We start from the raw sequence: 16,157 nt of genomic DNA, 5'->3' as shown, positions 1-16,157 counted from the left end.
AGAGATGGTTTTCAAATTGGTCAAGGAGTACAACTGTCATGTCTCTTAATGATGTTGCCCAAAACGAATTCTGTTTATGTCCGAGATGTGGTAATAAAAAGAAGTCTTGTTTCTTGATGTGACTTTATCCTTGCCAGCCACACAGTGTGGCACAGGGCGGACAGGCTGGTGGCAGGTGCAGAGCCTTCCCTGCGGACTGGACCCTGTGTCCCTGCATGTCCTGTTCCTCGAGCATCAGCATGCAGCCTGGGCAGTATTTATAGCTCTTCATACCCTACAGGTTGCACTTATGGGTACACACTACTCTAAGGTAGCTTAACACTGATTTCCACATGAACATTTTTAACTAAGTGAGCTGATACTTACTCCTTTTCTCACATTTCATATGCTTTCTACCTTTTCCCAAATTTATCCAGGGATTTGGTGTGAGGGCCTGAGTGTTGAGATATGAAACTTGGATTGTGTTTCTGTGATCTGAATTGTGTAATGATTACTCCTTCTAGAAGGCATACCCTACCTGTTTAAGGACTTCAGTGTGTTACAGTAGGTGATGTCAGAAGCCCTTATGGTACCCCTATCAACTCACTCAATGGCAGTAACATTGACCTCATTACAAGTTGAGAATGTGACCTGTGGGCTTCCTCCTTTCTAATGTAGCTTCATGGCAAATGTGGAAATGGTTTGTGCATTTTTAGAAGCCCAGAAACTTCTGTAGAGATGAGGTGCTCTCTCACCGTTAAGGTTGCAGTTATCCACTCGTTCTGCCTGCCATTATTACTTCCGCTTTCACAATTCCTCTTTTGCTTTCTGTTTTCAAGGACTGATTTCCCTGCATGAAGAGAAAGCTGCCTAGTATACTTGGTGTGCCTTGGTTTTCATTTTCCTAACAACATACAATCATAGAGTGTCTCTCCTACACATAAGACATAAATGCTGACTCCTGAGTCCTCATTAATCCTCTTTACCTCACTGGCCTTCTCACTCCATAATAGAACTAACCAAGGGAAGCATTTGAATTGGAAAATCCCACTTGTTTGCTTTGTCCGTGTTCTTGGGTGGTTGGTATTCTATGCGGGCCCTCCAGAGCATGCATGACCAGAATGTGACCATTGAAGACTAGTAAGAGAATTTCTGGGAACTTTGCAGTGCCAACTTTGAAATCTGTTGACATTTCCCTACTGTCCTTAAGAAACAAGAAAGATGAGCTATTTCCTTCACTTTTCTTTAGGTTTTTATCTACATTAAATATAAGATGCTTCTAAACATAATTAGAGCTAATTTTGTGGTAAAGTTGAAAAAGATTATCCTAGAACTATATTTTAACCAATTATTCAAAAACAAATACAAAAAAAGGCAAATGTGGAAAAATTTTTAAAGGCATCCCCAATTTTCCTGGTTAATTTAACTACATCTAATGTAGGAAAATAAGTATTGTGGTCTTGCTCCAGTCTCAGGACTGAGTTCTTGAGGACCCATAATTCAGGTGAGTTAAGTGTACATCTTGGCTGTGCCTCCTGCTTCTTCTCAGTGAGCTTTCTGCTCCTCAGTTCTCTGTAGATATCACTAGCTCTACCCAAGAGTCTCACCATCTTTTTCCCCCGCTTCAGCCCAGGTAGCCCAGGTAGCAGGCATGTTTTCACTCTAAGAATTTTTATTAAGAGTGGGGATGAATTGATGCTGTGTACTCATGCCAGTTAATTTTGTAAGAATACCATCAGTCAGGGCATGCTAGCAAAATGGATATTTTGCATAACTTTTAAGTTATTATAAGTGCTAGTATTTATCTTGGAAATGTATTGTCTTCTGTCTGCTATGATGATGAGTAAACTTATAGGTCATTATGTTAGCAGTAAGCACTTACTCTGTTTTAATCTTTCTCGTTCATTCAACAGTTACTTTACTGTCATTTATGGGAAACAGCAGTGAATAAAACTGGCCTGAGCCTGCCCTGAGCTGCCTACAGTTGACTGCTTATTCTCTGAAGGTCTTTTTTGTTTTTTGTTTGCTTGATTTTTGCATTTGTTTTTAATTTTTTGACAGTCTAATATGTGTACTGAATGCATTTTGAACATACCCCATTACCCTTTCTTAAGTTTTTATAAATACAAGATAGTTAATTTTTTTCTTCATTAGCAATGAACTCTATAGAATGAGAGCTAACTGATAACAATGTCCAAGTTAGGATCAATGACATTTTAAAGCAATGTTCCTAATATGGTAGTATGTCTCCTTCAAAGTTATATTTAGTTATGTAATCTAATTCATCTCCTTCATATTATTCAAGATTCTATTAGTGCTTCTTACATAAAAAGCATTATCACTGCTACTTTTCCTTCTGTGAGCCACCCTGTTGGAAAATGTTGTAAGCATACGTTGATATTTTTCTGAATTGGGAACTAATGGTATGTTATGATTAGTATAAGGAAGAGCAAAGCCTTGGTGAGTGATAGCATTTGCTCTTAGCAAAATCTGACTTTTAAAAGTGAAAAAAAAATTAATGCTGGTAAGTATTGCTCAAAATTTACAACTGTTAGCAGTACAACTCTCAAAACTGTGGGACATCCAATGAAAACAACACAAACAAACCCTGTTTTAGTATGTACTCATCCTTTGGCTGACATCTCATAGAGGTTGGTTTCAGTAGACCCCCTGAGGTGCAATGTATTTGCTTATTATTTTTCTTCATGAGCCACTATTTGCCAAGAATAAATTAAAGCATAAGAAGATGAACTTTTGTGCTCAAGCATATAACCTTCCCTCTTCTCTAGCTTCTATTGGATGCAGAGTCACCTTTGGAGTAGAGGGTAGAGGCGGTGTGTCTGCTTGGGTATCATCAGAAGCTGGGGTATAGTATTCTGAAACATTTCACTGCAGAGCAGTGTAGAGTGGGTATGTGTAGTCTCTGCCTTCTGTTACAATTCTTCAGACAAAGGCAAGGTGGAATTTCCATCACTGATGTAACCAGTCTTTGATAAATTATTTTAACTAGAAACGAAAAACATGAATTAAGGTTTTTTCCTCTTTGGTTATAGACTTTTTAGAGCAGTAAAGAGACTTCCTCCATTGCCCCTTTGGGTGCATGAAAGAGGATACTCAGATAACTTTAGTTAACATGTTAGCTAGGATTATATGAATATAAACTATTTAATTTTTATGTTTATTCTGTCAAACAATTCAAATCAACTCTTGACATCTTATGTCTTGGGAAAAATGAGCAGTTCTTTGAAATTAATTGGCAACTAATAAAAAATTCAAAGTAAGGTAAAAATTTAGAGAAATTAACTGTAACTTGGGAGTTCTGTTTTAAGATAAACCAAATGTGATGGCTTTATTTATATTTTATATTTATATTATTTATATTTTATATGTGACTATAAGATATACAGTGGAGGTAATTTGTAGACAGCGATATTTATGCATTGTTTGAAATACTTACAGCCGGGCGTGGTGGCGCACGCCTTTAATCCCAGCACTTGGGAGGCAGAGACAGGCGGATTTCTGAGTTCGAGGCCAGCCTGGTCTACAAAGTGAGTTCCAGGACAGCCAAGACTATACAGAGAAACCCTGTCTCGAAAAAACAAACAAACAAAAAAAGAATGATGAAATACTTAGTTTCTAAAGCATTTCTGTTATAAAATGCCACTGTACAAATAAGCATAGAATTTTATGAATACACAAATCTATTATTTGCTTGTCAGCTTTAGTTTTAGATTTAATTCTGCTTAAATCATCTACTCAGAGTTACTAATTATTTTAATGCTTAGTTAAAATATTTAAAATTTACCTTGCAAATTGTTTTTAAACTTTTTTAAAATTCTTTCTTTTTGGAAGTTTTATTTGGAAGTTCTCATAGAAAACTAACCCAGAACATTCTTCTGTTCTTTAAGTGTAGTGCCAACATGCATCCACACACAGGTTGATGTATTAATCTGCCCTTGTCATAGATCACAATACAGTCTAAGTGTAGTGGGAATCTAAGACAGAAATCTCATCGTGACCACACATGTGCCATCACATAGCCCAGAATCTTAGGTCATTGACTGCAGGGAGGAGATAAATAGGGAAGTATTCTATTTGTGAAGTATTTACATTATTCAGATAGTGGTGTATAAAATGATCTTTCATATTCATAATTACCATACCAAATATTCAGTGTATGTCCTGGGCAAGTAAGTATTTACAAAGTAATTTTGCTATTTTGCAATTTTGTTGTTCTTCTACTTATGCATGTCCTGTGCTGTATAAAAATGGGGCTTTTGCTTGAACTTTTAAAGATATCTTTTTATCTAAAATTTTATTTTTCTTTTAAACAATAAGAGTAATACTGGTTTCTTATATATACTCAGTAATTTTGTAATGATGCTTGAATGTCCTCTATTAAATATTTTTGTTGCATATCATCTTTACATATCATTGAATTCTGAAAGTGTGTAAAGATTTTATTTAAAGAGATACTGTTAGATTGTTATACAACATTAGAAGCTTTTTAACCTAATATGTCATTGACATATCCTTTTATTACTGATTTTTAAGTATTTGATTTGTATTCTCTCTCTCTCAAGTTCTTCTAATTAATACTTGTGAATACTTAAGATTAATCACAGAATGCTAACCAGTGTTTGCCTTGTATTCTTTGTAATAAGTGTAGGTATTTTTTACTTTATACCATTCTCATTCTTGTCTTTTCTTTCCTTTGTAAATATTAACACAGTTTATATGTGTGTTATCAATCTGCTAAAAACCTTGCTACTAACAGGCATCTTTAAGCTATCTTTAAGATTTCTCAACAATGGTCTCATGCAACAAATATTGCTTTTTTCATGATACCTGCCTCCTGTAGCAAACCTATACTTAACTTCCCTCACATGGATGTCGAATCTGAGCGGCAGAGTGGTTGCTGCTACATTCCAGCCATCCTTACGGCATTCCTTGGTCTAAATTGGCAGTCTGCAAGTAGCAGAAGGGTGGCTCTAAGAAGCCCCAGTCACAAGTGTGGCAGTGTGGGTGGCAGTGCTGTGGTCAGGAGGAAACCGAGTTCCATTATATTAAGCTCAATGAATTTTTATCAGTTTCCCTTACCGTCAGTAACTCTTGTTTAGATTTCTTTTTTATTATCAACTGGGAAGTCATTCAGCATCACAAATTGACATTTTTTTCTAGATAATACTATTTTTTTTTAATTTGTGCATTTATTTGGTCATGTAAAGTGTGCTTTCAACTAATCAAAACAAGCAACTGGTGGGAATTAATGCACGACTATCAGCAAAGTAGAATGTGAGCATGTGCTATGAAATGCAGTTTGCTCATGCTTTTTTTCCTGTCATATGCACTCTAGTTTCATTTATATTATAGTCCATTCTTTCTTTCTTTCTTTCTTTTTTTTTTTTTAACTTCTTCATAGATTGGCCAAAATGGGAAGGACTGGATTCTGCTCTCTCCCACGAAGAGTTAGTGGACTGGCTAAGATCAAAGTCTGAGGCTTCTCCATCACCAATCAGGTAGGTATTGAATGAAAATCACTAATTCTATGCATGTGCCTTTCAAGTATTTGATTGATAGACATATTATGAATATAATTTTTATTAGACATTAAGTTTGCAACATTATACTGATCCTAAAATTGTAAATGTACCTATGATATGTAATTTGAATTTTGTAATGGATTAAAATATCAGCCATGAAAATTTTCAGCTGGTCTTAGAAAAGTGTAATATTTGGTATCAGTGCAATTCCTCATTGCTCAGTATGTACATCCAGATACAATTCATTTCTTACATCATATTGAATATCACCAAGTTAATATAATCAAAAGCTTGTGTGTTGTTTCATGGTGCCCTTTTAATATTTTGGAGGGGAGTAATCACATTAAAGTTGCTTTTGTCTTCTGGAATTCTCAACATCACAACTGTGTTGTTACAGTGGTGATTATGACCAATTTTCAGACCTAGTTATTAGGCACCTTGCATTCCCTTTGATTTGGCAATTGGAAAATGATTGATTTCTGCATAGTCTAAATAAGTCTATGAAAGCATCAAGTGAACAAGTCACAATGAAAATTAAAGCTCTACTAATTTACTGTCATTACTTGCCTGAAGAGCGACTATTTTATCCCTAAATAGGAGGGAGACAAAGCATCTGTCTCTTGAATAAGCTCATAACAGGAAAAGATGAGCTTCAGAAAGCCTACAGCCAGAGCTAACAGTAGCATCAGTGCTGTGACATCATACTTAACAACTGCGTCAGTACTGTGACATCATACTTAACAACTGCATCAGTGCTGTGGCATCATAGCTAAAAGCTGCATCAATGCTGCGACATCATAGCTAGCAACTGCATCAGTGCTGTGACATCATAGATAAAAACTGCATTAGTGCTGTGATATCATAGCTAACAACTGCATCAATGCTGTGGCATCATAGCTAACAACTGCATCTGTGCTATGAAATCATAGCTAACAACTACATCAGTGCTGTGACATCATAGCTAACAACTGCACCAGTGCTGTGACATCATAGCTAACAACTTTATCTCTTCTGTGACATAGCTAACAACTGCATCTATGCTATGACATCATAGCTAACAACTGCATCTGTGCTATGACATCATAGCTAACAACTACATCAGTGCTGTGGCATCATAGCTAATAACTGCATCAGTGCTGTGACACCATAGCTAATAACTGCTTCAGTGCTGTGACATCATAGCTAACAATTGTCGTCTGTGCTGTGACATCAGAGCTAGCAGCTGCACCAGTTCTATATCAGGGCTAACAGCTGCATAAGTGCTTTGACATCAGAGCTAACACCCAAATCGGTGCTGTGATACTGGTTGCATCATATTAATTTTATTTGTAAACTGCAAGAGGAACATCCTGATATTTAGAACAGAGCAAAGGCCTGCATCTGTCTTACAGAAAAGAAACTGTATGTCTTCACCTTACCTGAATGCTGTACTGCTTTAATCAAAATAGTGCCTTTCTGTTGTTTTGTTTGCTTAGGAACAGCTGCTGTGCTAAAGTACAGAGAGATGTAACGTACAATAAAGTGTTACCAAAATGTAGGTATTTAGAATTCCTGAAAACTTTTCCTTAAAATTGGGCAAGTAAGTGTAACAGACCTAATTGTATAAAGACGTGTGTCAGTCTAATACTAGAACACAGGCAAGATAAAGAAGTTGGTTCTATTCTTTATAGGATGGCAGATTTTTTTCCTCTTTGGGCTTCAGCTACTTCCTTGGACTCATTAATTGATAAGTCATTTAACTCTAATATTCAGATCCTTTTAAAAAGAGGTTATGGGTGCTATCATTTCTGTGATTTATTGGAAGAACCCCTTTAAATTACCTTAAGAAACATATAACTTAGTGGTTCTCAACCTGTGGGTCAAGACCTCCACCAGAGTCACATGTCAGATATTTACACCATGATTCATAAGAGTAGCAAAAGTACAGTTATTAAGTAGCAAGGAAAATAATATTGTGGTTGGGGGGCTCACCACAATATAAGGAACTGTATTAAAGGGTCACAGCGTTAGGAAGGTTGAGGATCACTGATTTCATTTATACACCAGTAGAATCTTCAAGCTGATTTTCCTACTCTGGGAAATAGAGTTATATTTACTATTTCTTATCTATGGAGGTTTCTGTTTAGTTTTATTTCATTTTAACAAATGAAATACCCTTCGTTACACAAATGCACATTTCATTCTTTCTCACAGAATTGATCATAAATTAAAGCTCTAACACATCTTTTACTAACCTGAAACATCTCTGTGAGGTTACATTCAAGAACAGGTGCTGTGCACTAAGAGAAAGAAATCTCCACAGCTGTGCCACACTCAGGTTCAGGTATGTCAGAGGCCCATCCCTTCTCTTGGGAAGGCCTAATGGCTCTGGTTAATTAACCTTAGAGCACCTAGTAAGAATAGCCTTCTCTCTGATGTAAAGGCAGCTGGGGAAAACTGAGCAAACCTTCACAAATGACAAGGATCCTCATCTTTCACCTCGTGCTGTACAAAGGTTTTACCATTTCAAGAATATCTGTTATGAAGATATGTCATTCTGCTCCTGATCAGAGATCCTTGGAGTGTCATAATGCTGATTTACAGAGTCAGGTCTCACTTAGGGCAGTGCACCCTCTCTACCCTATAGTGTCTGGGCTTCAGCTTCTTCCATGGACTCAGTGCTTGCAAAATTCTAAGTGCTCAAAGTGCCTCTAGTTCATATGATCCGTGTGCACAGAGTGATGTGCACAGATTGAAGTGGGTGTTCAGCTGTAAGATGTGTTTTCTAATCCCTGCTGAAAACTGAAGTTTCTGGTGCTACCTTTAGAACAATGCTTTGGGAGTTCCTAAATTCAGTAGTTATGCCTAAGTACAGCGTTTGTCAGGTGGAATTTCAGGGTATGTATGAACTGTTCATTCTGAGCAATGCATTTATATCTGTTTTGGAAAATACCAAGAAACCAACAGATATTACATTGGACCAGCTGAATCCATTTTATGGTTTCCTTTTTTTAATTCAAAAGCATCACAAAGCAAGTAATTTTTTTGAAAAATTGAGTTTAGTTACAAACTAGTTGTTTCTTATTTTTTTTTCCAGTCCCTTTTTGCTTTCTTTTACGACCACATGAAACTTGAGAAGCCACCTAAAGCTATATCACTTAGTGGAGTTGGGCAGTTCCCAGGTGTCCAACAAGAAGGCCTGGTTTAGGCTGCGATGGCCACTGTCATTCCTGGTGATTTGTCAGAAGTAAGAGATACCCAGAAAGCCCCTTCAGGGAAACGTAAGCGTGGTGAAAGCAAACCAAGAAAAAACTTTCCTTGCCAACTGTGTGACAAGGCCTTTAACAGTGTTGAGAAATTAAAGGTTCACTCCTTCTCTCACACGGGAGAGAGGCCCTACAAGTGCACACACCAAGACTGCACCAAGGCCTTTGTTTCTAAGTACAAATTACAAAGGTACTACACTCTATTTGTCTTTCAGATTATACTTTCTCTTGTGTTGGCCCTCTGAAGCCATTGTAAGTGTGTGTATATCTGAATACACATTTCTCAGCTGATTTGCAGAGAGGAAATGTTAAGTAGATTAGATATTGGCTAGCTTGCAGTATTTTAAATCACATACATTTGTATTAGTGTCTTTGAATTTTTTTAAGTAAAATGCTTAATGAGTAGAATTTTCATTTATAGAGAGAAGTTTCTACATGAGAAGGATGTGGACAGTACATGAGTATGTTCAGTCTTGCTTGCTTACTTTTGTCAACACTGAAGTGGCAATTAGATGGCTCAAGTTTTGCAGTGTGTTAACTATCCTGTGGTGTGTGTTAGTTAGGTAGATCCTTTATTAATAGAGAGAGCTGTGTCTTAGCATTAATAGATTATCTGCCCATTTTAAAAGTGAATACATACCTTTGTGCTAAGATAATCACTCACTCACAGAATATATCTATGTTTAAAGGCACATGGCTACTCACTCTCCTGAGAAAACCCACAAGTGTAATTACTGTGAGAAAATGTTTCACCGGAAAGACCATCTGAAGAATCACCTCCATACACATGACCCCAACAAAGAGACCTTTAAATGCGAAGAGTGTGGCAAGAGCTACAATACCAAGCTTGGTTTTAAGCGACACTTGGCCTTGCATGCTGCCACCAGTGGTGACCTCACCTGCAAGGTGTGTTTGCAGAATTTTGAGAGCACAGGTGTGCTCCTAGAGCACCTGAAATCTCACGCGGGCAAGTCATCTGGGGGTGTGAAGGAGAAAAAGCACCAATGTGAGCACTGCGAACGCAGGTTCTACACCCGGAAGGATGTCCGGAGACACATGGTGGTACACACAGGAAGAAAGGACTTCCTCTGTCAGTACTGCGCACAGAGATTTGGACGAAAGGATCACCTCACTCGACACATGAAGAAGAGTCACAATCAGGAGCTTCTGAAGGTCAAAACGGAACCAGTAGATTTCCTGGACCCATTTACCTGCAACATGTCTGTGCCTATAAAAGATGAACTCCTGCCGGTCATGTCCTTACCTTCCAGTGAACTCTTGTCAAAGCCATTCACAAACACTTTGCAGTTAAACCTCTATAACACTCCATTTCAGTCCATGCAGAGCTCTGGGTCTGCTCACCAAATGATAACAACTTTACCTTTGGGAATGACATGCCCCATAGATATGGATGCTGTTCACCCCTCTCATCATCTTGCTTTCAAATGCCCATTCAGTTCTACCTCATACGCAATCTCTATTCCTGAAAAAGAACAGCCATTAAAGGGGGAAATTGAGAGTTACCTGATGGAGCTACAAGGTGGTGCACCATCTTCATCCCAGGATTCTCCAGCATCGTCATCTAAGCTAGGGTTAGAGCCTCAGAGTGGGTCGCCAGATGATGGTGCTGGGGACCTCTCCCTGTCAAAGAGCTCTATCTCTATCAGTGACCCCCTCAGCACACCAGCATTGGATTTCTCTCAGTTGTTCAATTTCATACCATTGAATGGTCCCCCTTATAACCCACTTTCAGTGGGAAGCCTTGGGATGAGCTATTCCCAGGAGGAAGCACACTCTTCTGTCTCTCAGCTGCCCACACAAACACAGGATCTTCAGGACCCTGCAAACACTGTGGGTCTAAGTTCTCTGCACTCACTGTCGGCAGCGTTCACCAGCAGCCTGAGCTCAAGCACTACCTTGCCCCGTTTCCACCAGGCGTTTCAGTAGAGTCTGGGCCGAGGGACTCACCCGAGGTGCTTGTGTAGCCCTGCCTGCAATGACCATTTATATTCTAGTGCCTACTTTTAACATAATACAAAAACTTCTGCTTTTGTATAATATCAGGTTTTATGAAGCCAGTAAATAATAGGAACTAGCCTCTTCGATAAGCTTTGAAATCGTTCGTGTTTAACTACGTTTGCTATTTCTCCTGATTTCCTGCCAGTTGTCATAGTCTCAGAGTTTAATTTCATATAGGAGCGCCATTATTATCACTAAATTTTACAAGTCCTATGTTCAAATTACTGTTAGATCTTAAATTTTTCATTTTTGTCTAATAGCAATGGGCATTGGACTTTTTTTTTTTTTGCAAATATTCAGTACAGTGTAAATCTTATGAAGTGTGTTGTGTGAATAACTGAAGTGTTTCACATTTTTTTACTAGCCACTAAATGGATTCATAATTAAGTGTGTTTTAAATGAGTTAAGAATCCAGTTTGGGGAGAGTATAGTGGTTTCTTAAATATACCATCATTTCAGATCAATATATTTTGAGGACTGCTATTGTCTGGCTAAAATATTTTAAGTTTCAGTATCTATCTAAAAGAAACCTAGAGAGGTAGCAGGGTGTTGTGTGTTAGTACTAGCCCTCAGGCTGGTTTGCCGCATTTCAATCATCTTTCCATAAACAGTGTGTGGCATCGAAGTCATCAGGATCAGTGTAGAAAGGTTTTGTTATATGCCTGTCACCTTTCATACCCCAGGATGGCTTCAGTATACCAGCGTTCTCATTTTGCATGGTGGACCACAGTTATTCCAGAGTCTTAGAGCCATTGTGGGACAATAGACAGTAAATATGTGAAACCTACAATGGCTGGGCTGCCTCAATCGTCGGGGTGATAGACTCCTCAACAGGAAGATGGATGTAAAACAGCCAAACCCCAGAACTTGTCCAGAGAATTCCACTGTTGCCAGAGCTGAAAACTGAACTCCTTGGGTGCAGAGTAAAAGCCTATCACATCACTTCTAAAGCAGTCTTGCCCGGTGAGCTCTTGCTCAGTGCGTATCCATCTTGCCCTGCTGTTTTTGGATGGAGAACTTAACAATTAGACCCATCAGAAAGCAACTTGAGGAGTTCTACAGTTTTACACAACCAGAAGTTGTAAGACCCTACTTTTACTCTGGGAATCAGGAGGAATGTTAGAAACAAGTTGAATCTATAGTGGAAACAGAGGAAAATAAAGCAAACACCAAACGCATATGAGTGCACCTAGGATGTGGAATGCACTGAGTGAGGTAGCGATGGACTTCCTCTTGTCAGACAGCCACCAGGAATGCGATCGATGGTTCCATGTATATCTTCCTAAGGGTTATTTGTGGCATCAACTTATGAAATGTATCTATTAAGCACTTGTTAACACCTTATTTTGGGACCCCTTCTGTTGGGGCAGGGGTGAAGGGAGGTTTATAGAAGGCTATGTATCTCTTTTTTAAAAGAAAGAAGAAGAAGAAACTATATTTTAATTTCTGAGCACTCATTAGCCCTGTATGGGGAAACTCTTTCCCTTCTGTAAGGGCCAGTTATCACTGCATATTGCATTGTTTACCCATCATCCTAAATGTAATTACAGATTACTGACGATAATGCATTATTTACAATGCCTGGGAATAGTCTAAATTGAGGAGAAGTGTAAACTGTCATTTGAATGGGGCTTTCACTCTATGTCATACACACACCTAGTGCACTTCGTAGAATCAGAGTTGCTCTCTAGAGGGTTCAAGCTCCTGGTTCTAACCCTAGAGCAGTAGTTTTTATACTTATGTATTTAAATTTTATTGTGAAAAATACATTTTATTAAAAAGTTTTCCAAAGGCATTAAAATTATATATGTTAATAAGGAAATACATGTTTAACTCTTCAAGCTGCTCCTAAGCTATGAGTGGGAGTGCACTCACTCTGAAAGTGGGCTCTTAGCTCTGCTTCATGACCGCTTCCTTAGTTTCTATGAAACAGATCACTTACCTAATGTTCTAGTTGGATGGTTAGTGTTCAATATTGCTTTAATCACCACTTAAAAAGGAGGGGACATTTGGTGACAGAGCACAAGTAAATAAAAAAACCTATTTTTATGTAGAGTTCACAAGCACCACATATGAAAGCACTAGTTTATTCTATCTAAAATTTGCTTAAGAAGTCACATTAATGACCTGAGACGTTGGCCTTCATAGGCTGTATGTATTTCACTGCTAATTGAAAAAAGGGAGTACCAGGATATATGAAATAAAGCATTTTGAAATGGGAATGGCGCCATATATGTGTGTGTGTATATATATATATATATATATATACACATATATATGTGTATGTATATGTATATATATGTGTGTATATGTGTGTGTGTATATATATATATATAACAAATATATTTTTATCCTAACTCTTACCCTGCACGGAACTCTAGTACACATCTTCCAGGGAACCAGTGTTAAAATGTAGAGTCTTAATTTTCTTGTATGTACACCTCTTTGCCTGTTGCTGCCCCCGCAGACTTGAATAACACTTCAAAGTAAGAGGGAAAGAAGCAAATTTGTTTTTTGTTTTTGTTTTATTGACTACAGTGGTCACTAAACCCTTTTTTGATAGATTTTCTATTAAAAATCAGGCAGCTTTTTTAATTGCACAATATTTTAACAAGGACGTAACACAGAATTGGCTCCACTCCTCCCGTAGAAAATTCTGTCACTTGTTTTATTTGAAGTAGGACTGCTTAGCGATAGGCCTTGCCAATACCCTTTTCATTCTCCATGGTCCTTGGAATTTCTGATAGTGCCTTAGCATGGCTGAAAGAAAAGGGATTAACATTAACTGATACAGTTTATTGTGGCATTTGGACCTCAGGCGAGATGCTGAGCCCCATTCAGTTTGACTTCCACATGTGCATGCAAACGGCATGCATCTGCGGGAGCGTGAGTGCGGAAAGGCCTGGCACTCTAAGCAATATAATCCATTGATATTTACCAATATCACCTTTGTAGTTATTGTCTCATAAGCTTTCATTTAAAACCCTATTACTTGTTCAGTTTTCTATAATTTAAGTTGCCTTGGTGGGTCTTGCACCCGTCTGTGTGCAGCTTTTTTTAATTTCAATCAGCATTTCTTTAAAGCTGTGTGGTTTTTTGCCTATTTGTTGCTTGTGCTTTATTTTTCTAGTCATTTGTGGAATATAGTGATATAGTGTGTTAATTTGGACAGTGGCGGTTTTTTAAAACCATATACTGACTGAACCATGAGCCAGAGCTGATTGCTTTATTAAGCTAATAATGAATGTTATAGAGTACATATTTCAGGATCATTCATCTAGTGAGCAGTACACATATAGGCCAATTAAAAAATAGAGCTTGGTCAACCTCTATACTTCACATACTACAAGATATAGCACTTTCAAAATGAACCTAAATTTCTACAGAAACTTTCCTCTATGTTACGCCTTTTATTTTTAAGACTTATTATATTCATTTCAAGTGCCATTAGATGATATATATGTAGGCCTTTGATATATAATACTTTGTGTACAAAAAAATGGTAGATGATATTTTAAACAGGTACATTTTTACAGTGTTTTCTTACCGATTTGCTATATTGCACAGAATCAGTGTGTGTCTTTTCATAAGGTTTTACAATGGGTTATTTTTTTACAAGGTTTACGTATCTCAAAGCACACTGTCTTCCCAGTCCATAAGTAAGTTTAAAAATACCAGTTCACCCAAGTTGCTTCTAGCCTACTGAGATCCTTGTGACATTGAAGGAGATCTTTTCAATGTTGAGTATTCACCCTTAATGAAGGCAGACTGTTTTTTTCTGACAAATGAGTTTCTTGGTGAGTTTGTCTCATTTTATTCATGCTGTCAGCAGCCAGGTCTACAATACAATGTAGCTCGATTTTTGTAGACCTACATAAATACCTAAATTGTGTTGTACTCACAGAGCACTCCTTTGAGATTATGCAAGATAATGTCTTCGTAGCAGACACAGATCACCAATAAGCCTTTCTACAATGTTAGCAGCCCCTGGGGATGGAAGGCAGTGTCTTTTGATGAGTTATCGATCTCTAAAGATGGCGAGGAATTGTTACTGATGTATAAGACATTTCATTACATAAGCTTCAGTGGTACAGATGAACCAGAATGAATGTCTGTCTTCTCAGAAATCCTCCTTCAACATTATATGGGATCATGCTGCTACTGTCACTTGGGATACAACTCTTCATGGTGCTACAAACTTCTGTCTCATTCAGTTGTATTTTTTATTCATAGGAAAAGGACTATATATAGGTGTAAAGGTGTACAATATATTTTTATACTGTGACTTTAAATTGTCATTAGCAAACTTTTACACCACCACAGTGTATTCATGTGCGCTTGCAAAAGGAGATCTTGGATGTGCAAATGTTACCAGAACAAACCCAGCTTTTGTCCACAAAGTGACTGTAACTCAGAATGGAAAGTGGGCTTGACATAGGGTGTGGAGTGAAGAACATGCTGTGAGTTACTAACAGCCCTTTGAATTTAACAAAAACTGGGAATCCATTAGAGAAATGGATTGCATCATGCCTGAACATAAGCTGACTGCTGTTTTTTTTGTTGTTGTTGGTTTTTTTTTTTTTTTTTTTTTTTTTTTTTTTTTAGCTAATGAAAAAGTGTTTGGACTAGTACTCTAAAAATGTTCTAATGGTAAAGTTTTTGAGTCAAATAGAAATGAAAAAATCTGCATTCCAGACTGAATTTTGTATATTTTTATTGCATTTTAAATTGCTACTCTGTGATATTGGGAAAGCAAGTGGCTTATCATGTATATCATGTACTTAAAATGTATTCACAAACTACTGTTGTATTTGTATAAAATATAGACAAAGATTATCTGTGTGTGTAACCTCTGTACAGTTGCTTCACGCCATGAAACGTCAATAATCCCATAGCTGAGAAACATACAACCAAACAAGGAGGATGCTTATTGTCCACACACCAAGCTGCACACAGTCACTTGCTGCTGCCGCTTACCACCACAGCTGCTTATGACCTGCAGTGGGATTTGTTGTAAGGAAAAAGATGGATGAATTCTGCAGAATACTTGAGTTGAATACAGAAGAACTTTAGATACTAGAAATCCACCCCAAATCTTCATAGATGATCCTTTACTGTAACATTTTTCTTCAGTATTTTTAAACAGTATTAATATTTTGAGAATTTACACACACATACATAGAGACAAACAGACAAATAGATCATATTTACCCTTTACTTCTCTCAGAACCAATCCTTACTCTCTCCCAAATACATGTCCTTTTGTTTACTTAATAACCCACAGAGTCTACTTTGTGCAGTCCATAAAGCTCATGGATGGAGCATCATCCACCTACAGCACTATCTTTTTTTCACTCACCAGTTTAAGGCT

General features: G+C 37.6%; 1 protein-coding gene across 8 annotated transcripts in view; it reads left to right on the top strand.

Moving 5' to 3' along the window:
• The window catches only part of Plag1 (pleiomorphic adenoma gene 1), a 39,662-nt gene extending 24,027 nt beyond the window's left edge, over positions 1-15,635 (top strand). For 2 of the 8 annotated variants that reach the window (XM_006538116.4, XM_017320331.2), the window contains 3 exons: positions 5,402-5,498; positions 8,599-8,957; positions 9,457-15,635. In XM_006538116.4, coding sequence (XP_006538179.1) covers positions 8,716-8,957; positions 9,457-10,714 — 1,500 coding nt within the window. In that variant the 5' untranslated portion in view covers positions 5,402-5,498; positions 8,599-8,715 and the 3' untranslated portion in view covers positions 10,715-15,635. Of the gene's footprint in view, positions 1-1,892; positions 1,985-3,542; positions 5,499-6,997; positions 7,057-8,598; positions 8,958-9,456 lie in introns of those variants that run through there. The other 6 variants (XM_011250079.3, NM_019969.3, XM_006538121.4 and 3 more) reach the window with 6 other exon arrangements.
• Positions 15,636-16,157: the final 522 nt, after the last annotated feature.

The sequence above is a fragment of the Mus musculus genome, chromosome 4 (genome assembly GCF_000001635.26).
Source record: "Mus musculus strain C57BL/6J chromosome 4, GRCm38.p6 C57BL/6J".
Taxonomy (NCBI): Eukaryota; Metazoa; Chordata; class Mammalia; order Rodentia; family Muridae; genus Mus; species Mus musculus.
This window is presented reverse-complemented; position numbering and strand designations above follow the sequence as displayed.